Source organism: Odontesthes bonariensis, chromosome 10 (assembly GCF_027942865.1).
Source record: "Odontesthes bonariensis isolate fOdoBon6 chromosome 10, fOdoBon6.hap1, whole genome shotgun sequence".
NCBI lineage: Eukaryota > Metazoa > Chordata > Actinopteri > Atheriniformes > Atherinopsidae > Odontesthes > Odontesthes bonariensis.
In genome coordinates, this window is record NC_134515.1 from 14,475,033 (window position 1) to 14,496,774 (window position 21,742).

A 21,742-nucleotide genomic window follows, 5' to 3' on the forward strand; every position below is an offset into this window, starting at 1 on the left:
GGGGATCTCCATGACATTCAGATATCACAGTTGCTAACAGCAGTCCTAATTGAATAGACACAAAGATTTATAAAAAAAAATTTAACTGGCTTTACTCTCAAAATACTGTTGAGATAAATAATGATTAATGCTTCAAAACATATTGCCGTTAACTTGATAAAGATAACTTAATTAATTTGTATCATTATTTAAGCATACATTATGTTTCTCAGTATCCTGAAACAAAATCTGTGAGCTGTTTGTCAGTTATGCTGTTTCTGCGTTGTAGAACCATCTGATGGTGCTGGGGTTGCTTTTGTTCGAGGCAACCGTCCACCGTCACCAGCTCTACTTCCGTCTCCATAATGACCTGAAGCCTCCACCCTTCAGCATCATCTTCCAGGGCATCACCAGGCAGCACCTTGATCATGGCATCATGCCCTGCATCAAATACTTCATCAACTTCGGTTTCTACAAATTTGGACTCGAGGTACTTTTCCAAGGACTAAAGTGTACGTGTCTACATTTGATGATGTTTCTCTACACATCTGACTCATTCATATGCACACACAGATCACTTTAATCGTGGCAGTGAATGTAATTGGTCAGAGGATGGATTTCTACGCCTTTCTCCATTCCTGTGCCTTAATGGCAGTCCTAGCTCGGCGTCGCAGGAAGGCTATCGGGGAGGTGTGGCCTAAATACTGCTGCTTCACAGCTGGGCTCATGGTGTTTCAGTACCTGCTCTGCATCGGCATCCCTCCGGCTTTCTGTGTTGGTATGAAATGTTGTATAGCAACTACTGACAGCGTTTTACACAGCCATAATACCTGTAGAATTTTTCAAAAACAAATTAAAAACTATGCGGTGAATGAAAATAAAAATTCAAACGAAGAAGAGATAGATGAAACTTTGATATGCATTCATTGTTTTTTTTTTTTAATTGATCAAATATACATTATAATGGCAGAATACAAACAATGGGATTTTTTTCTGATGTAGAAAATATGAATTTCAAAGTGTAAAACTGTCATTCTTTGTTGTTCTCCTTGTTATATTTATTTGGAAGACTATCCCTGGAGAACTGCAGTTCAGCCTTTGACCTCTAATGTTATTAAGTGGTTCTACATGCCTGACTTTGCTATGAGACCCAATCCATCCTTCATTTTCTGTAAGTTTTTCTTCCTTTTCCTTCCTTTTCCTTCCTTTGCTTCTTTTCTCTTTTGTTCTTCATGTCCAGTGCTCTTCTTCTGACCAATGTCTATCCCTCTCTCTGCAGACGACCACCTCCTTCTGCTCTGCTCATCTCTGCAGTGGCAGGTGTTTGTGGAGGAGAACCGAGTGGCGGTGCGGCTGCTTGCTGGCGACAACGTTGAGATCAGCCGTAGTTTGGATCCTTGCTCTTTCAACCAGTTCATACCTGTTGATAACTTCCTTCACTGCAGGTCAGAAATATCAAACTGGGTGTTTAGACATTGTTCTGTTCTTTTTTGTCATCTTGTATATGTTATTAGAAATAAAGAGTATCTTTAAAACTTAGAGTAACTCTGTATTAGTTCCTTACCCATTGCTTACATTTATGGGTAACAAATTATAAAACAAAGACCTATTTATGCAATTTGGTGCAAGGCAGAACCTCAACCTATCCAGATCTTTGTTTCTAACCTATTAACCTTCTAACCTGTTAAACCTATTAATATGTGGTTTTACTAATTTCAATTTTACCTCCAGGGAATTTTTTCCAAGATTATTTAGAATTTAATTTATGTATAACAACATATATCATGTCTTTGTTTCTGAAATTGAATGACTGGACTGACTGTGAACATACTTTCAAATCACACACTGATCATTTACAAAAGGCTACATCATATTGTTGGTGATCCGTGTCATTCCAGAAATATTTTTATACTATAAACTTCATGAAAGTAATTATGGATTCAGCTGACTATATAATAGATATCTAATACTTGAACTGATGTTGGTGCTCTCAGCGCTCTGCAAAGAAGTGTCGGTATTACACACTGCTAAACAACCTTGGACAGACTAAGACAGATTCCTCTTGAACTAAGACTTCAGTTTTACAAGGTACAGTTTATTTTTCAATGCGGTTTCCTTTGATTATCCTCATTGTCATTGACAATATTTTGTTTGTTATCTTTGAAAAAGCTTTATGCACTTTGAAGCTTTGATTGCTTTAATTTTGATGTCCCCTTTGTTTTGATTGAGGTTAGTTAAATAAAAACTTAAATGTTTTGAACCCTCTTTGATTAGAATAAGTTATCATTAAATATCAACTCTTTTTTTTTTGTCATTTTGCTTATTAAGAAATGCCTTGTTACCATGCCAAAACAGAATACCTACCGTTTGTTTACAATGATGCCTTCATTGTTGTTTTATTCTTTTTTTTTTTCTGACACATCTTTACCGGCTATATTAGATCTGTGTAATTCAAGTCTTGTCTTAAACTTGCATCTTTGATTTCTTCTACATATATTTCAGTAAAAAAAGAAAAAAAAAAATCTTTAATTTTAAACAGAATTCACCCTTGAAGTCTAATTTGTAGAGTCTTGATCAGAGGTCAAGACTCTACAACTCTACAGGGAAATAACCTGAACTGTATATCGCAGCACTTTGTTAATCTCCTCAAATAGCTTCCTGCTCTGTAAGTTATACAGCAGGTAGAGAATTGGGAGACCGTAATGCTGCTTTGTGGTCATTTCAGAAGCATTAAAGGTTTGAGCTAGATTACTAATTTATGTGTGTTGTCAAACTCGTGAAAGCTGTTCTGAAGAACTGAAACTGCAAGATAAGCATTCATGGACAACTCCCATTTCCATCAGCATTTGTTTATGAGCTTTATTTCGCTTGCTTTACTGGGAGTCTTCATCAAATTTACTATCTTGCTATCAATAGAACATCCGCCCATCCATTAGCCAAACCTACTTTAACTGGTGAAGAGGCACAGGAGGCTGAAGGTATACTTGGCACAGATAAGCAGTTCACCACAGGGAGAAACAAAACTGTGCACAGCCACACCTACAGACATTTTAGAACGACCAATTAACCTAACATGCTCTTTTGCTCTTTTTCAACATGAAGATGTCTGTCTTGCTTATGTCATCAGGTGCTACCTCGACATGGTGAAGGTGTTTGTTTTCAGCTATTTCTTCTGGCTGGTGCTCTGCCTCATCTTCATCACTGGCACCACACGGATAAACATCTTCTGTCTCGGCTACCTGGTGGCCTGTTTCTACTTCATGTTGTTTGGCGGCAGCGTGGTGTTGCAGCCTGTCAAATACATCCTGCGACTGTGGGATTGGCTCATCGCCTACACCAGTTTTGTGATTGCCATGAAGAACCTACTGTCTGTAAGTGACCGTACAGCAGAGAGGTTCAACATGTGGCTGTTTATCTTCAGGCTTTTTCAGCAGACTTTGAGAATCATGCTCTTTTTCTGCCTTTCCCTCAGCTTGGCTCTTGTGCCTATCTGGACAGCCTGTTGAAGAACAGCTGCTGGTTAATTCAAGCCTTCAGCATGTTCTGCACCATCAAAGGCTATGACGTCCGTGAGTGTCTGTAACAATAAAACTTGTGTGGTTGTACACAGAGTGTCTAGTGAAAAAAAAGAAGAATTAATAAGACTTGCTTATGGTTGTGTGGTTTGTACTTCATGAATTCTAGTGGCGTCATGTATTGCTTTTATACACTGGAAAAAATGCCTCGTTTTTGCTTGAAATAAGAAAAAAAAAAGTGAAATGGAACTAGTGAAAATCGGCTTATCAAGATTTCTTGAAATAAGATGTGATATTTAGGACTTTTGAGATAAAAATTATCTTGAAATTAGCTTAAAAACCTCTTCAAATGTAAAAAAAAAAGCTTGTTTCATATTATCTGTGACTCAAAACAATTTGTTTTCAAGACATTTTCATTTAACAAGATATTCAAGATGTATTGTCTTCAAACAAGTCCCTATATCTGGCTGAAATAGTACTTGTTAGGCAGTTGTGTCTTATATTAAGTGCAAAGAGATATTTTGACCAGAAATGAGACAAATATACTTGGTAAGACTTAGATTTTTTCCAGTGTATGTAATACATTGCATTCTTTGAATATATGAATCTGACTCACATACTGTGGTATCACCCTGTTTTTTGTCATCAACATATTTTAAATAGATCTTTGACAGACTTTTTTCAAACAGCTACATCTAAAAATGTGATTTATGTTCCAATTTAATTGAGTGTCATAGGTCTTATAAGAAGGTTAGAGTGGGAAATAAACTATAAATCGGTACAGTAGAAAATATGCTAGTAGTGTCCCTAGTTGTGTGACTATCATTATCAACTTTGTGCTCCATCTGGTTCATGAAAATGATTTAAACATTTGGAAATCTACGAATTAATATTTATATCATTTATCAAAAAAAAATTAAACTGTCTCCTTAGCTTTTGAATTTTTCAGGATAGAAAGTTATGTTTCCAATACTTCTTTATATGACACTCAGAAACATTAGCATGATAAAAGCCATGTTAGGAAGAAAAAAAACTAAAACTTTTACTCTTCTTCATCAAACTTTATTCAAGTGTAATGCCAAATTACGTTTCTTTAACAACATATTGAACAAGTCATTCTTTTTTAAATCGTAACTAGGTTTGGTTTCTCATTCAGGCTGAATGTTTTATTTAACATACATGTTCATACAAAACATGTTTTAAAATTTCTTTCCTAGTTGCTTTTTCTTTTAGCAAACATATATTAGAAAACAACAATTTGAGGGGATAGCAACTGCTGTTTAAATCTACTTCTTCCATTTGTGCAAAGTTTCCCTTGTCAGATCATAACTAAGCTAAGTTTGATCTTAGAGGGCTGCAGAAAAAAGTTGACAAAAACTTTTGTTGTAGTTAGAGTATTTCATTTCTTCTCTCCTTTTGTGTGTCTCAGCGGAGCCTAGTGATGAGTGCGAGCTGCCAGAGGGCGAGGCCGGCATCGTCTGGGATGCTATCTGTTTCACCGTCCTCCTTGCACAAAGGAGGGTCTTCCTCAGCTACTACTTCCTTTACGTGGTGTCTGACCTCAAGTCTTCTAAGATATTGGCCTCAAGGTCTGCGCTTCATTCTGTTGTTAGGCAAATTTAAATGGGCTTTTACAAACTTTATAAATAATGTTGACGTTTCCAAATGTTCAGCTGATCTGCTGTTAAATAACTAAAAACTCTCCAAGTAATGCCAGTAATTAAGAAGAAATTATCACTTACCCTTTTTCTTATGTATAGTACCAAATCGGTCCTCTGGCAGTTTTTCTGTGCATCTTGATGATAGCTTCACCAGCGATATAATTTAGCTATTTGTAAGCTGATGTAAAGCGTCTAAAACGAGAGGCTTGAAATGCAATATGCTTTTTTTTTTTTATGTTATTTGCCTCTGTTGCTTCTTGTTAGTGGTTTACACAAAACAGATAATTTTGTAATGATGCTGCAGACATTGTGATGGTTGAAAGACACCGATAATCCCTAGAGCCACAAATTGAAATGAGAAAAAGAGTAAGACTGTTAAAAACACAAGCAGCTTAGAAATTGCACATAATGCCAAAAACAGTTAAATTTATGATAATTTGTGTGTGTGTCTCTAAGGGGTGCTGAGCTGTTTGAAGCCAAAGTGAAAAAACTGGTAGCAGCCAGACTGGAGATGGAGAAGAAATCTGTTGAGACGCTGAAGAGACAGTAAGACAGTGAATAAATCAATTAATGGATTCAGTTTATGGTGATGACCAGCATATTTCCCCTCTCTCTATCTCCCATTTATCTTCTCAAAAGAGTAAACACAGAGAGTAATCAACCTTTCTACCCTCTTCCTGTAGGATGGAGAAGATTAAATCTAAACAGAAGAGTCGACCTGCAGAGGCAGACAATGCAGAACTTCCTGCAGATCAGGAGCAGGTAGCACAAGGTAACACAAGCTCATCTACCTTCTGTTTCTGTTGTTCTGCCCTTATAAACATATGTCTTCGAGACAAGCTCTTCTGGTATAATTACATTTCTGCTGATCATATTTCTGAAACCACAAATTTCTCACAAAGTTCATGACTGTATGTTGTAAAAAGCTAATGTGAAGTGAGTGAAGCAATAGTAATTTAGTCTTTTTTCTTCTTTTAGCTGCTTTGTTTGAACTGAATTCAAATCCATACTTTAAAACATGCTGATTTAGTCTTTAGAAAAATGTGCTTTCTGAGTATATTTCTCTGTCCTGCTAAACCAAGATCATGCATTTCCAGTGCTGAATACCCAAATGTGGGTAGGTGGCACAAACTCAATGCTAAATCACAAGGTTGACTAATCTCAGTTTCATTGACTTACTGTGGCCAGGTCAACAAATGTGCTGAAGTTTTTAAATGTTTGAAATGCTTTTAATGTGTCCTAAATATCAATCTTTGGCTCTTAATTATTGATATTTTAAGTGCATCTCCATGATTTTTCTGTTGTGACAAAGGGGTGCTCTCAAATTTCACTGCAATCTATAAACTATAAAATAATCTATGTTGACTTTATGGTATCCCCCATTCCCTCAGAGGAAGGGATTCAGCAAATATCAGTAATACATAACCAAAATGAACTGCTATTTTCCAGTTGATGATGAGAAGGCACAGAGAGATGCCGGAAAATGGTGGAAGCCTTGGGTCTCTCAGCCAGGAGGTGAGCCGCAACATGACATAATGAGTGCAAAAAACAAAGTCCCGACACTCGATTGAGAATTTTCTTTCATGTCTTATATAACTCCCCCTGTCGGAAGGATGATGTCAATCTGAGTTGTTTTATAAAACGCTAACAGTATAGTTGCATTTCTCTTGTTGCTGACCTGCCGCAGTGGCGCAGCTTTGAATGAGATGCCTTGATCAGAGGCTCAGCAGTGTACATGGTGACAAAGTTTTGACTTTGCTCTGTTTAAAACAGTGGAAAACAATTGTGGCTACCATCTGTTTGAGAGTGAAAGTGAGGAAGAGGAGGAAGAAGTTCCAGAGAAGAAAGAGGAGGAACCACCAAAGAAGAAATCAGCTTTCCAGGTGACACCTGAGACAAATCCTACAGTTAACAAATTACAAAGGCCGCATTTAGTTTTTAGAAACTGTATTATAGTAGTTTTCCTTGAAAGGACAAACAAATGGAATCATTTATGCTGTTTAGTTTACATGTTGTGTCTTTGATGTCCCAGTTGGCTTACAACGCCTGGATCACCAGCTCTAAGACAGCTCTGAAGGACCTGAAGAAGGAAAAGAAAGAAATTAAGAAAGAGGAAAAGAAGAAGGCAAAAAGAGAGCTTCGGAGGCAGCAGGGTGAGAAAAAGCACGGGCTATTTACTATGTAACAACGTCTTATTTCCCTTATTGCTAAGCACATACATAGTCATGGTATCAGGACATAGGTTTTAAGATTAGATAACTACAACCTTAGATTAAGAGCAACACATAAGATTACACTGTCTCGTTTATTTTACAAAAACTTTAGTTAAAAAATTCTGATGCAGTGTTTAAAAAAATAAGATAGGTACTCTCTAAGGGCTTCCACAAGAATTAAAAAGGTAAGTAGTAGCTAATCAAACGCACTTGATTAATTGATTGCAAGTATGAGCATCTCGATAAAAGCTGAAGTTTTGGGAGTTTGCTGGTCTGAAGTTTGGATGTGGGTGTTCCTTTCTGATACGTTTCTCCATCTGACCAAGGAAACAGAAAAATAAGTGAATGAGATCAGTTTTAATGAGAAGTCAGCAGTATTTATATACACTTACACTTGACTGTTTTTTACAAAAATGCAAAAAGATGTAACTCCGTAGTATGTGCGATTTGAACACTAACCACATTGTCTGTGTGTATAAGTCCAATTTAGGTGGTTCATTTTTCATTTTTGTACAGTTTGGGTACAAATTCAAGAAAGTTGCCAATCTAAACCCAAATGGGCGTCCCAGCAAGTTAATTCAAGGTCAGACCATGCAATGTCTAAAGAAATTGCAATAAACTTGAGCTACATCTCAGACTCTACAGGCCTCAGTTAGCATGTCAAATGTTAAAGTTCATGACTGTACAATTAGAAGAAGACTGAATGAGTATGGTTTGCTTGGAAGGGTTGTCAGGAGAAAGCCTCTTCTCTCTAAAAAGAACATGGCAGCACAGCTTAGGTTTGCAAAGTTACATCTGTACAAACCACAAGACTTCTGGAACAATTTCCTTGGGACAGACCAGACCAAAGTGGAGATGTTTGGTCGTAGTGCACAGCAACACGTTTGGAGAAAACCAAACGCAGCACATCAGCACAAACACCTCATACCAACTGTCAAGCACGGTGGTGGAGGGTTGATGATTTAGGCTTGTTTTGCAGCCACAGGATGCAGCCACTGGGCAACTTGCATCAAACATGAAATCTTCTGTATGCCAAAGTAGTCTTGAGTCAAATGGGAGGCCATTTGTCTGACAACTGAAGTTTAGGTTATGCAATGGGACAATAATCCCAAGAAGACCTGAAAATCAACAACAGAATGGTTGAAAAAGAAAAGAGTCAAGGTGTTGCAATGGTCCAGTCAAACTCCAGACCTCTGCTTGATTGAAATGTTGCGGTGGGACCTTAAGAGAGCTGTGCAGAAACAAATGCTGGCAAACTTCAATGAACTGATCAACATTGTAAAGAAGAGTGGGCCAGAATTCCTCCATAACAATGTGAAAGACTGATGAATTTATACAACAATAAATACTTCAAGTTATTGCTGGTAAGGGTGTTTTTTTTAGAATATTGAATCATGAAATGTACTTTTTTACACACTGTTTCTGCATTTTGGATCAGTTTTTATTGAATGAATGATGACTCTGTGTACTGCATCATGGGTTTTTGTTCTTTTGAGGTTGTATTTACCTATTTTTAAGACCTGGTAAGGACCGGATGATTGATTTTTTTTTTTTTTTTTTTTTTAGTATCCTGATACATAGAACATTAGAATTGAAAAAGTTATTTTTTTATGTAGGTTTCACATGTATCTAGCTGTCACTGATGTAATCATTCAATTGTTTGTAAGAAAAGACATTGAAAGTGAGGGAATGTGTGGAGTTATTAAAAGCATTTATGCAGCCTTAACAGAGTTCACCTAACTGTTAAAGGAACATTCATCATCATATAGCTCGCTAGTGAAAATGGAAGATAGAAGGTGTGGAAGGGTGGATTGGGTGGGTGTCACCTGTTTAAGCACCATTAGCATAGCTTCAAATGATATTTTGATTTGGTCAGTAGTTATAAAGACATCTAACTTCAAAATGAATTAAATGATAAATTTTTTTTTTTTTTTCTAGGCATTGAAAGAGCAGAGTCTAGTGAAGATGAACTGGATGCTAACAATGTGGTGGAGGAGGAAGAGGAGGAAAAAGGTAAAAAAAACAAAAACAAACAAAAGCTCAAAAACAATTCAAATGATTGCCTAACCATAACTAAACCTCTGAGATGTGGATCGTTGTACCTCCAAATGACACTCACATTTTCAAACAAGCAGCCATAAAACAGAAAACTGTTTTTGCATTTTTTTTGCTTTTCCTCTTCTTGCAGAAAACATCCTGCAGCGCATCATTAACACATTAAAGTTCAGCTGGGCGCTGCTCCAGTCTCTCGCTGACGACTTAACGGATGGTCTGAACTCATTCTGTAAAGACAACCTTGACATTTCCAAAGTGCTTCGCTTTGAGCGAGCGCTGCTCAACCAGCAGCAAAAGAAGGTATGCAGAGAGGAAATAAACATGATAACCAAGCTCAGCATGATATGATTTTTGTACGTGTACTTTTACCTTTATTTCGTTTTAGTGAAAGACAAAAACTTTCAGTTTGATCAATATGAATTACAAACAACATAGCCTTAAAAAAAAGGCTTAAATCTGTAGAACCAGCTGTATCTAGTCCGATGTTGTTGAAAACTTTAGGAGAAATATAGTTATAAACTGTGTATGTATATCAACAAATAGATTGGTTATGTAGCTGTAACCCTTCCTTTAATGTGTTTTATTTGTATTACTGTGATTATATATATGTCATTTGTTTTTTATGTACTCATATACAATTTCTCTTTCCACAGTTACGTTACACAAAGTAGATGAATCAAAATATTATTTGAAAAAAGGACACATTTCAGCATGAAAAACTAATTTTCTTTTTAGCCCAGTGACGGAGATGTTAAACAACACATCAGTTAACACATATGCATGGATTTTCTATATTGCATCATTGAGCAAAGGAATATTCTAACATAAAAATCGACTGTAAAAATTCATACTGAACTTTCAATATTAAGAGAGTACAAAAATCACAATCATCAACTTTACCACCATGCACCTTCTCAAAACAAATCACACCTTGTAATTAGCAATACCAGAATGATTTGGGAGGGAACACTCACTGATACTGTATATTTCTCTAAAAGGTGGTAAAAACACTCACGAAACGAGCTGCTCTTAAGTCTTAAATTTACTCTGTTGAAATAAGTTGAATACACTGCAGTCAACAAAGAATATTTTGTGTTAGAAAGTATTCAGTGAATTCACACTCTACGCTAAAAACATTTATTGAATAAGTTCAGTACTAGAATACTGATGCCGAAGCCTGTCAAACAGGCAGCGATGTGATGTTCTGTGTTTTCAGACAGCTGTGGGTTGAGTCTCTGTCTTTATTGCTTTGACCTCTTTAAGAGTTATAACTTTCTGTTACTTATCTCGCTCTGTAGGGTAAAGAGGTGACTAAGGACAGCGTGAAAAAGTTTTATGAAAACTGGATATCCCGTCAGAATACAATGTCATCTCAGGATGGTCTGGACAGCCTGCCTCCCCCCTCCACCCCGCCTGCTGTCCCCTCCTCACACCATGCCTATGCCAAGCTGAAGAACCAAGCCTCCAAAATGTCCTGGGGCAGCAGCTTTTCCAGGCATGTTACTGAGCACGGAGTAAATCACATCTATCCTTTATGTGTGTTTGGATTGGCATATTGATTGACTCTTTTCTCCCTGCTCACCTTCAGCTGTATGACAGATGAGACCATGCTGGGCTCCCGACAGCCAACGCAGGAGGAACTAGATGATCCACCTTTTGTGCAACCAGCTCCCTACCAGCTCAGACGAAGGCTACTGAAAGAGGCCCACATTGACATGACCTCCTTTGAAACTGATGAACTTTCACAGACGTAAGGAGAAGGGATTTTATAAACGCATTTCAGTGCAGCACACCTGAATTTTGAGCGAAAATCTCATTGAAATAATCTAAATATCTGTAATGCAGAATTGCAGAAACATCAGGTACAATTTAGATGTTAACCTTTTCAATTCAGTGTTATTTTGCTGCATTCCGACCTGCATATAAAGAAAGTGTGAGGTGCAATCTTTAACGTTTTTTTTAAACAGGATGATTACCATCTAGACTCAAAATACAGAAACTTGCAGTTATAGATGATTTGGGACAATACTTCAGCTTCTGCAGTGCTCTTACACTGCTGTTCTTACATCTTCTGTTGTAATCTGAACCGATTTATATTCCTGACTGACCTAATTTTGTTTGCTTTTACATGTTTTATAGTTCCTTAATCTTTTACTCCATAATACAATTACTGTTACCTTTATTCTTGAAAGTGAAGTAAATCTTTCCTCAAAAGCTTTGAAGATGCAGCCACTCAAGAAGTAGACTTTGAGTACAACGAGGATGATGAAAAAGACACAGAGATTGAGAGGAAATCTGAACAGGATTATGAGGAACAGGAGAGAAATGACCAACAAGGGGATACAGAGTTGGAGAGAGTCGAGCTGGATGAGGAACTGCACCACAGGGAAGAGGATGAGTACACCAAATACGCAGAATGCATATCACAGGATTTCAGGGAGAGTGATGGAGAGAGAAGTCTTGATCTTACAGAGTCTCCTAGACCTCTGAGTCAGGAAACGAGGAACCTCACTGCCAGTGAGCTGCTGCTCAACAAGTTAGTACTGTAGACACAATAAACATTTGAAAATCTTTTTTGCTATACCGCATTACAACTTTTTAATCTTGACTTTTTCCCCCTCTGACCTTTCTAAAGCATGTTTGAAAATGATGAGATCTCGGCCTCTGATAAGTTTTACACGACGTTGCCGAGGCCACTGAAGCTGCTGTTTGCCCTTTACAACACCATGGTGTCCAAGTCAGAGATGCTGTGCTACTTTGTCATCCTTCTCAACCACATTATGTCGGCTTCGTTCCTCACCATCATCCTGCCGATTCTGATATTCCTCTGGGCCATGCTGTCCGTGCCCCGGCCGTCTAAACGCTTCTGGATGACAGCTATAATCTACACAGAAGTAGGTCATTAGAGTTGATGGAAAGATCTTGTTTACTTTTTCCGATAAATTGTCTTTTTTTTGTTTTTTTGTGTTTTTTCTTATGATGATACCTTATGTTTTATGACCTTTTAAAAAGAAGTCATGTTTTTTTGTGAGAAATGATGAATGAGCACAATCTGGGTCAAGTGGATCATGGACTTGCTGCATGATTAGTATAATACTGCAGCCATAGGGACTTATCTACCCTTAAACTGTGATAATTATCTAGAATTTAAGCTGATAGCTCGTTCAGATTCATTCAGCTATCTGTCCTCTTTTGTTTCAGCTGACTGTTGTAGTGAAGTACTTTTTCCAGTTTGGTTTCTTTCCCTGGACCACCTCTGCTTACCGTGGAATCAACGCAGAGCAGCCCTTTGCCCTGCCAAACATCATCGGGGTGGAGAAAAAAGATGGCTATGTCCTCTTTGACCTCATTCAACTGCTCGCTCTGTTCTTTCATCGATCCATTCTAAAGGTAAGCATGAAAAATTACAAATGCAATGAATCTACTTACTCAAAAGGCCCCATAAGCCATTGTGTATCTCACAAATGGTACTACCGTTCCAGCTGCCACTAGTTTTGATTTGTGTCCCTTACTGTACAGTGCCACGGGTTGTGGGACAACAAGGAGGTTGAGATGCCTGATTTCTTCAAGAAGCTTAAGAAGAAAGTAGACAAGAAGAAGATGACAGGGGCAGATCAGGTGGGCAGTCAAGGGAAACGTCCACGCCGGCTGAAGTTCCTCCCCCTTCAGGCCTCCACCACCTCCATATTCTTCAGACAGAAAAGAGACGAATCTTTTGGTAAGAATTCTCTGTTATCTTTTACTCTTCCTATTTGTTTGAGTTGGCATTTGTTGGTATTTACCTGACATGACTAAAATTTGAATCTATTTATTTTTCCATTGTAGAGGGGAAGCCAAAAAAGCGGAACAGCAAGAAAAAGAGACGGCAAACAGCTTTGCTGACCAGGAGGCAGAGGGTCAGACAGCGGATCAGAGAGGGAATGCTGCGAGCCAAAGCCGCCATCATAGAAGTGTGGGTTGTTTTATTCAGACTGCTTTATGTACACATTTTTCATTTTGATCCATTTACATGCGAATCATACTGAATTTTAGTTTTTCTGTTCCTAACAATGTGCGATTTCCTAAAGTGTGAGCTCTGATAAAAGTGTGATGAAGTCTTCTCTCTTTTTGCAGAGGTCTTCACATCTACTTACCAATAAGACAGTTTTTCTATGACATCATCCACCCAGAATACAGTCCTGTGTGTGACGTCTACGCCCTCATGTTTCTCATTGATGTCGTCAACTTCATAGTTACCATATATGGATACGGGGCTTTTGGGGTAAAACAAGACTACAAATTTGCATGACTACTACTTATTGTGACAAAAAAATCACAGTTAAAAAGTGCTATTTTCATTGTGACACAGTAAGACTGATTTATGACTCCACAGAAATACTCTGCAGCAGTTGACCTCACTGAGACTCTGTCAGATGACCAGGTCCCAGAAGCCTTTCTGGTCATGCTGCTCATGCAATTTGGTACCATGATAGTGGACCGAGCGCTGTACTTGAAGAAGACCCTTCTGGGAAAATGTGTTTTCCAGGTGGTGCTGGTGTTTGGGATACACTTCTGGATGTTCTTCATCCTCCCTGGCGTCACAGAGAGGTAGGAGTTTATCTCAATGCCTAAAAGCATTATTCTGCTCATTCATTGGCATAGCTCTTGAATTCAGTCAAGATCATTTGTTGTAAGAATGAGTTACTACTGTTCCTTAGTGTAAAATGTGATGCCATTCAGCTGTTTTCTGTGTCTCTATATAAACTGTAAACAGCAGAAATAACACACATACACACACACACACACACACGCACACACAAAAAAAAACATATACTTGGATTATCTTACTAAAGGGACTTTAAAAGACATTATTCAGAATAGAAGAAAGACCATGATGGGTAAAAATAGATCATATATCATAGAACATTTCTTCATTATGAAATAATACATTTATTTATAAATAATAAACAAATAAATAAATGTTGAATGTGTTTGGTGTTGTCTTCATAATTTCTCCATCATCCTCTATTCAGTTTTACCTTAATGAAATAATTCAAATAATCGATCCTATTCTCATTTAATAAACACACTAAAAACATAGTAAGTGTGACTCATGTCAGGAACCACAGCAAAGGTTGATATCTCCTCTGTTTGCTCTTTGCTGCAGGAGATTCAACAGGAACCCAATTGCTCAGCTGTGGTACTTTGTAAAGTGCATCTACTTTGGCCTGTCTGCCTACCAGATCAAATGTGGCTATCCAAATCGCATCCTGGGCAACTTCCTCACAAAGAACTTCAACTACCTGAACCTCTTTCTCTTCCAAGGGTACAAAAACACACACTGCCTTTAATAATCACCTCCAATTACACGATTTTTAAATCCTTTTAGTACTTTTTGGTCATTGTGCATCCTCTTTATCATTCTCTCCTCTTCCAGTTTTCGGATGGTTCCCTTCCTGACAGAGCTGAGGGCGGTGATGGATTGGGTTTGGACTGACACCACCCTCTCTCTCTCCAGTTGGATTTGTGTAGAAGACATCTATGCTAACATATTTATCCTCAAATGCAGTAGGGAGTCTGAAAAAGTAAGTAAGAGCTTTTACTGCACATGCACTGGTCATTTATTTATCATCGTTATTTACTGATGACATTTATTATATGAATGCTCAAACCTATATGTGAATAATATTAAAGTTGTATTAAATTATAAAATAAAATGATCTACCAAAAATCGTTTTGGTCCATAAACAAGTACTAAATGCATTAAACTAGATTAAGTACTTTTTGATCAGTTTTGTCTGGTTAGAAATCTACATCAAAGGCAACTCTGTGTTAAGTTGTCAGAATATGTCTACCAAAGGATTCATGTACATCATTGTAATTTGTTCAAAACAAAACTGAAATTTATTTATATTTTTTTCCAGAAATATCCCCACCTTCCAGGGCAGAAGAAGAAGAAGGTGGTGAAATATGGGATGGGAGGGTTTATCATCTTTGCTCTCATCAGCATCATCTGGTTCCCTCTCCTCTTCATGTCTCTGGTCAATTCAGCGGCCGGAGTGACCAATCAGCCGGTGGATGTCTCCATCCAGCTCAGCATTGCAGGATACGAGGTCAGAGTGAATACTAGTGTGTTTACTTTTTACTGTTTATGTGCTCATATTCCCTCATGTGTCACAGTGAAAAGGTGGCTGTTGTGTTTTGGTATGACCACTGATGTTTTTGCTAACAGTGCTAACTGTGGCATTCAGTCCATTATCAAACTGTTTTTTTTTTTTACCATGGATGTTGCTTTGCTGAAAGGTAAATGTTTTTCTTTTTGTCTTTTTACAGCCTCTGTTCTCTATGAGCGCTCAGGAGCAGAACTTGGTTGCATTCAGAGAAGCTGGATTGAACAAACTCACCAAAGTTTATGCCACTCACCCAGTGAGATGTTCTTTATTTAACTACAGAAATTTTACAAGCCACGTACAACTAAGTATGGGACAGCGATCAATACAACTGTGAATCTAACTAAAAAAATTATAATAATAAAACCATATATTTATTATCCTGGTCAACCATAAATTAACTGACAATGACCATAGGGGGAGCACATCTTATTCATGTCATGTCACAGTTATTACAGCGACAACCAGAACTCAACCAGATATACTACTGATTGACTCATCATCATATGTATATCATATAATGATTTTTTGTTTACTTATGGTAGTCATCTTCCCAAATTAGCAGCTATTTTCTTATAATAATATAATTAAAAGCTCTGACAATCAATAGCAAGTGCTAAATAAAACTGTTTACTTAGTAGTTGTAATCAAGTACAATACATATTATATATTCGATGAGGTATTCATTCATATGTGTTTGTCTTTATGACAAGTTTGATGAAAGATAACAATAGACTCAAATAATAGATTTTTCAAAACAAAGAAGTGAACTTCATACGGATGTCATATGACCTCTCTATTGCATGAACACAAGTATCATTAGCTTTCTCAGTGACCTGTAAAGACATAACTGTCCTAATATATCATGTTGTTGGTGTTGCCATGTCAGATATCTAAAGTGTCTCCTCAGAACTCAGTGGTGGCATTTATTGAAACGTTTGTGGAAATCTAATCCCATTTGCTGTCTCTCCCAGGCTGCTATGCAGTTCCTGATGAACTACGAAGCTGAGGACATTGTTGCAGCAAAGATAAAGAGTGATGCCAGTCTGCTGTGGAGCATCAGCCCAGCCAGCCGAGCGGCCATGATAGAGGAGCTGAGCAAGTCCTCTCACATATATATCACCCTACGCTGGACGCTGCTTAGGTCAGACTGTGTGTGTGTGTGTCTGTTTGTATTTGATATGCAGATGCCTTGAAAAGGCTCAAGGAGAACTCGCCTAATATACTAAATATAACAGGTCTCACATCTGCAGAAACGGCTGATTCGAGAAGGCCCTAAAGCAGAACTGGGTCCAAACAGGCATTTGCCTGATGTAAAAAGTAAATGGGTCCTGTGTGAACTGGTGTGAAGACGAATGAGTGCATCATTGCAAATAATGAGTTATTTTATAAGCAGTAAGTGCAGGTGCACATAATGTGCAGATAAGACATATGAATAAACTTTGGCACATTTGATATGGCCCTCTCTTCAGGAATGCATCCATTACAATGAATGTGGAGGCGTTGGGAGAACACACCGTGAAGTTTGATGATATGGTCTTGAGGGATGGGATTGTCAACATGCTGAAAGGCAACAGCAACAAACCTGTGTGAGTCTCAGTCGACACATGACCAGCAGAGTTTACTTACTTCAGGCACGGAAGGTGCTTCTGTGACAAATGTCCAAGTGCCATAGCACTGTTCAGGATTTCTGTTTCTGCTTCTGTACACTAATAAATCCAGCAAAACCACAATTCAATCCACTGCTCTTATTATTGCTCCTATTGTAATGATACAGGCTTGCCTGTGAAGCCACTCTTGTGGATATAACGATCTACACTGTGGTCACAAGCAGTGGGGGTCAGTTACATTATACACAATACTGTATTATTTCATAATACAGCTCAGCCTCTCCCTTTAGATCTGAGACAATGACAGTTTATTTTTAGGGTAAGCCTGTGCAACATCAATAAAGATTTTGTCTGCAGTAAGCATTGTTAATATATGGTTTTCTGTCCTGCAGGATCATTAACTCACTGTTGCCAAAGTACATCAGGGGTCCCAAGGGACAAGAGTCCAAAATGGCAACCAGGATGATAGTAGGTTAGTATCCATAAGTTTTAATTTGTTACAGTTGATTTTTATCTATAAGATATCCACATTATGGAAACCTGTTTCCAAAATTGATGGTTCATTTTGTATTTAAAAACAAAATTCACTCATTTCAAAAAATCATAAACAGCCATGATTTTGTCTTTAGAAAGCCTTGAAATGCAATGCAGATATATCATTTCAATAAACAGGCTTTGTTCTTAAAATAGTTGCCTTGCAGTAAGGGTACATTAATGCTGAAGGCATGCACAAATCACCACCTGAACAAACATGTCCATGTTTTTATCTGTTCTTATCTTTTTTATATATATACATTGATGAATAAAAGGCAATGTCAATCACTTACAATAACAATTAACAATTCATTCCTTCCTTAGAAGATGAGAAATTGAGGTTTTTGTCGACAGTGACAATTTTGTCAAGTTTCTCAGAAAACCTGCCCTTTTCAGGACGCTTTCTAAAAAATGCACTTTAGGTCTATATGAGCTCAAATCGGGGCATTATTAAATTCAAGATAGAAAACCTTGAACTCTTTAGCAGCTGAAATCTTACAGTATATTTTGCAACAATGGGAAAACAATAGTTACTCCCCAGTTCCCAAATAATTTACAGAGCATTGCTAAAAGAAATAAATGAGCATGATTTTAAAAAGTAGACAAATGGAATTTTTTTTTAACATTTTGCCTATGTAGTATTGTTTTTCAATTAAAAATCATTGCATGTTGTTTTTATTCACACAATTCAAGGATTTCATCTGGGTTGTCAAAATCATCCTATTGTTCCTATTATTACTCAGTAAAATGCACTTCGGCTTAATCTCAGCATATCTTCCTTCAGACTCGTCGGAGCGTCCAGACCTTAAGAAGCTGGCTTTCTTCAGGCCCATGTCTCTAAAACTTCAGCAGGTCAATGGGACGGACAAAGAGGCAGACCAGTGGTGGGTGGTGGAGGAGTGCTCCCCAGTTCTCACCAACTCCAAGCACAAATGTCACAGCATAGAGATTGTGGTGTTCAATGATAAAGTCAGCCCCTCCAGTCTGGGCTTTTTGGCTGGACACGGGTAAGGCACTTTGTACTGTTCAAACTCATTATAATTGACGGCATTCTTGTGGGTTAATCTACAGCACTTTGAAATGTGAGAAAAATCACTGTAAAAACAGTTAATGTCTTATTAGGACTCGTTTGACACCGATTACTGTTCTTTCATTGCAGCATCGTAGGCCTGTATATGTCTGTGGTGCTGGTCATCGGAAAGTTTGTGAGGGAATTCTTCAACGGGATATCCCGGTCCATCATGTTTGAGGAGCTGCCATGTGTGGACAGAGTCCTGAAGCTCTGCACAGACATTTTTGTGGTGCGTGAGACAGGAGAGATGGAGCTAGAAGAGACAATGGTTGAGAAACTCATCTTCCTCTACCGATCGCCGGAGACCATGATCAAGATGACCAGAGAGAAGAAAGATAACTGAGCTTAGCGGCACGTCATCTGTTTGTATGAGATGTCAAAGTGTCAAGTTTGAATGTATTCCAGCAAATAAAACAACAAGGTGAAAATATTAGAAAATAATCAAATTGTAATTATGAATGAACCCTGCTGAAGATGTTAAATCTCTTTTAGAGCCCACCTCTGACCTTCATGGACAAGACAAGCAGGCTCTTTGTTACAAGAATCTGCAAATCATCCTTAGATACAGTTCATCCAGGAGTTGTAATGGTAAAACATTACAAAACTTCATACCATCGATGTTTGAGACTACCAACATAAAAGCAAATGATAGCAGTTTTATTTTAAGGGTTAGGGTAGAAAACATTAAAATGCTAGAATGTACGAGTGATAACATAGTCTAGGCTGCTGTTGAATGGGTCACAATCCCTGCCAATTGGTGGCCAACAGGGCAATGCATGTTTTTTTTTTCTTCAAATCTTTTTTTACTGTTGTTTGGCAGACATGCCATCACATTCCCAGACTTCAGCTCTTTTAAGACAAATTAAATGGATCAACACACTCATACCTCTGTAAATACTACATTTCTGTATATTACTAAGACTACTGCATTAATTTACTTAAATAAAAAAAATAAGACTTGTTAGACAAAATGTTTCAGTGTGTCATTCTACAACGCTTTACTTTATATTCACCAACAAGACAACAATAGAGGGAGACGGTACATTTCCAGTATTTATCTTTAATACAACTTTAATTATAATGGGAAAAAAAAGCATTTCATTCAGGTCCCCACGATTTAACGCGTCATCTCGATGTTATCCAACTTGCTTTTCCTTCTTCTTCATGTTGTGGACGACAGGATGGTGACAGGACCTCACAACTCCAGGAAAACTATCTACATCACAGTTTCACATCCTGGAAGGAAAACAGAGCACAAGGATGGAAACATTACTGACAATGTCCTTGTGAAAATTAACCTGACCCTGCAAACAACACAGTGCAGCGGTTATGTGGAGCCATGTGCAGAAACTCAAGTCATTTTCTCAAATGCACTACAACTATTGAATGGGCACGATCGGGTCCCCTGATATGTCAGGATAATGTCCAGTAGAGCACATGTCTTAACAGAAGAGGTAACTGTCTAGAGAACTCACAATGAGCAAGTGTGCACAATGATCGCTGCCTCATACAGCATGCTGCCATTCAGGCTTTTGCCGATATTGTGGACACATCAAAACGGGACGCAATACTGGTAAAGCCCACACAGTTCCCTCTACATCAATTACCACATCCAAAATCCTACGTGCTTTGAACAAAATATATTACCCAGCTATGATCTTTGAATGCTGTTTTTTCAAGTGACAAGGAAACTCCACAGCTGATTAAAGAAAATATTTTATGAGCTCTCCACTATTAAGTCATTCTAAATTTAACTGGTGCAGTCGCTATAGAGTTATCCCAATGTTCAAACGAATTTTCATTCCAACTTAACCCTACAATCAAATATTAAATCAGACCTTTAAGATTAGATTAATCAATTAACAACCGATTCGCCACTAAGTATGTGACCACACACACACATAGGGCATCAAAATTTAAGAAAGCTAATAACTGAACCATCTTAAATACTTTGGTATCTTAACTGAATGCAGCTTTATACTTTTTTTTTTCTTCCTCTCACCTACTTATAAGTCTCACCTTCTTTTTGTAAAGCTTGGTTGTTTGAGTGTAACCCACAATAATAATTCAGCATTCAGTGTAAAGGGTGATTTTCATTTCTCCTCTAAAAATCCTGCCGGTGGGAGACTGAAATGAAAACTTCCCCACTGTCACCGCTCAATGTCAAAGGCTCATCCGCACTGTTAGGGGAGAGGATCGAGAATCTGAAGAGAGCTGACAGTAGTTTAGGATGTTCATTAAAACTTACATGCAGTTTTGGGTTTGTTGACTTTGACGCTGGCTTCTGCGGCCCTTAATGCCTCAGTTTTAAACTGCGGCTTCATTGCAGCCCGCACCGCGTTGGCGCAGATAGCAGAGAAGCGGATATAGCTGCGGAGAGGACACAATTGTTAGCTGCAGGTTAAAGGATATAAATCAAGATGTGAAGTCTGGAAAATACGGCCGTGGCCGCTTCTTCACTGACATCTGGTGCATTATAAAACAATGCCACATATTGTTGAGCGATAAGCAACAGTCAGACCTGCGGGTTAAACATGTGAAGCTAACAAGGGCTAATACACTAGCTAGCCATGTAGCTCATTTAAAGATTACTAACATTAAAAACTCCATAAACACTGTACTTCTAACACCCTATACTACAAATGACTCGATCAACATTTGCCACAAAAAAATATCTCTGTAAATGTACATTTATTGACGTTTTACTACCTCAGGCCTGCTTGTCTCCAGTATGCAACCATCTTGCCTGTATTGTAGCTTCAAGGACAGGTCGGATGGGTGCGTGATGGCGTCATTTCAGATACGCTCGTTTTGCCCCACCCAATAGCAACCCTGCCTGGTCATGATTGACAGCTATGACGTTTAGTAGTCCCGCCCCTAGACAGCAGCTCTCACATACGAAAATAAACCCAACAACACTTATATAAAACACACCATGTCACTTTCATAATGTT

General features: G+C 38.0%; 2 protein-coding genes across 2 annotated transcripts in view; one reads left to right on the forward strand and one right to left on the reverse strand.

Annotated features, from left to right (window-relative positions):
• The window catches only part of LOC142390731 (piezo-type mechanosensitive ion channel component 2), a 30,580-nt gene extending 11,381 nt beyond the window's left edge, over positions 1–19,199 (forward strand). The window contains exons 13-44 of the mRNA XM_075476381.1: positions 269–469; positions 553–757; positions 1,049–1,150; positions 1,259–1,424; positions 3,107–3,350; positions 3,452–3,548; positions 4,924–5,083; positions 5,612–5,701; positions 5,839–5,927; positions 6,605–6,670; positions 6,929–7,038; positions 7,188–7,308; positions 9,307–9,381; positions 9,557–9,723; positions 10,722–10,918; positions 11,012–11,173; positions 11,639–11,959; positions 12,059–12,317; positions 12,625–12,813; positions 12,943–13,141; positions 13,249–13,375; positions 13,537–13,684; positions 13,796–14,010; positions 14,570–14,728; positions 14,840–14,987; positions 15,327–15,515; positions 15,736–15,828; positions 16,547–16,716; positions 17,045–17,161; positions 17,575–17,654; positions 18,501–18,723; positions 18,876–19,199. Coding sequence (XP_075332496.1) covers positions 269–469; positions 553–757; positions 1,049–1,150; positions 1,259–1,424; positions 3,107–3,350; positions 3,452–3,548; positions 4,924–5,083; positions 5,612–5,701; positions 5,839–5,927; positions 6,605–6,670; positions 6,929–7,038; positions 7,188–7,308; positions 9,307–9,381; positions 9,557–9,723; positions 10,722–10,918; positions 11,012–11,173; positions 11,639–11,959; positions 12,059–12,317; positions 12,625–12,813; positions 12,943–13,141; positions 13,249–13,375; positions 13,537–13,684; positions 13,796–14,010; positions 14,570–14,728; positions 14,840–14,987; positions 15,327–15,515; positions 15,736–15,828; positions 16,547–16,716; positions 17,045–17,161; positions 17,575–17,654; positions 18,501–18,723; positions 18,876–19,131 — 5,145 coding nt within the window. The 3' untranslated portion in view covers positions 19,132–19,199. The remainder of the gene's footprint in view (positions 1–268; positions 470–552; positions 758–1,048; positions 1,151–1,258; positions 1,425–3,106; positions 3,351–3,451; positions 3,549–4,923; positions 5,084–5,611; positions 5,702–5,838; positions 5,928–6,604; positions 6,671–6,928; positions 7,039–7,187; positions 7,309–9,306; positions 9,382–9,556; positions 9,724–10,721; positions 10,919–11,011; positions 11,174–11,638; positions 11,960–12,058; positions 12,318–12,624; positions 12,814–12,942; positions 13,142–13,248; positions 13,376–13,536; positions 13,685–13,795; positions 14,011–14,569; positions 14,729–14,839; positions 14,988–15,326; positions 15,516–15,735; positions 15,829–16,546; positions 16,717–17,044; positions 17,162–17,574; positions 17,655–18,500; positions 18,724–18,875) is intronic.
• A 633-nt stretch (positions 19,200–19,832) lies between these two features.
• On the reverse strand, positions 19,833–21,608 carry atp5f1e (ATP synthase F1 subunit epsilon). Its single transcript, XM_075476380.1, has 3 exons — positions 21,498–21,608; positions 21,037–21,158; positions 19,833–20,024 (listed from the first exon to the last, which is right to left on the reverse strand). Coding segments are annotated over exons 1-3 (156 nt in total). The 5' UTR covers positions 21,530–21,608; the 3' UTR covers positions 19,833–20,022.
• Positions 21,609–21,742: the final 134 nt, after the last annotated feature.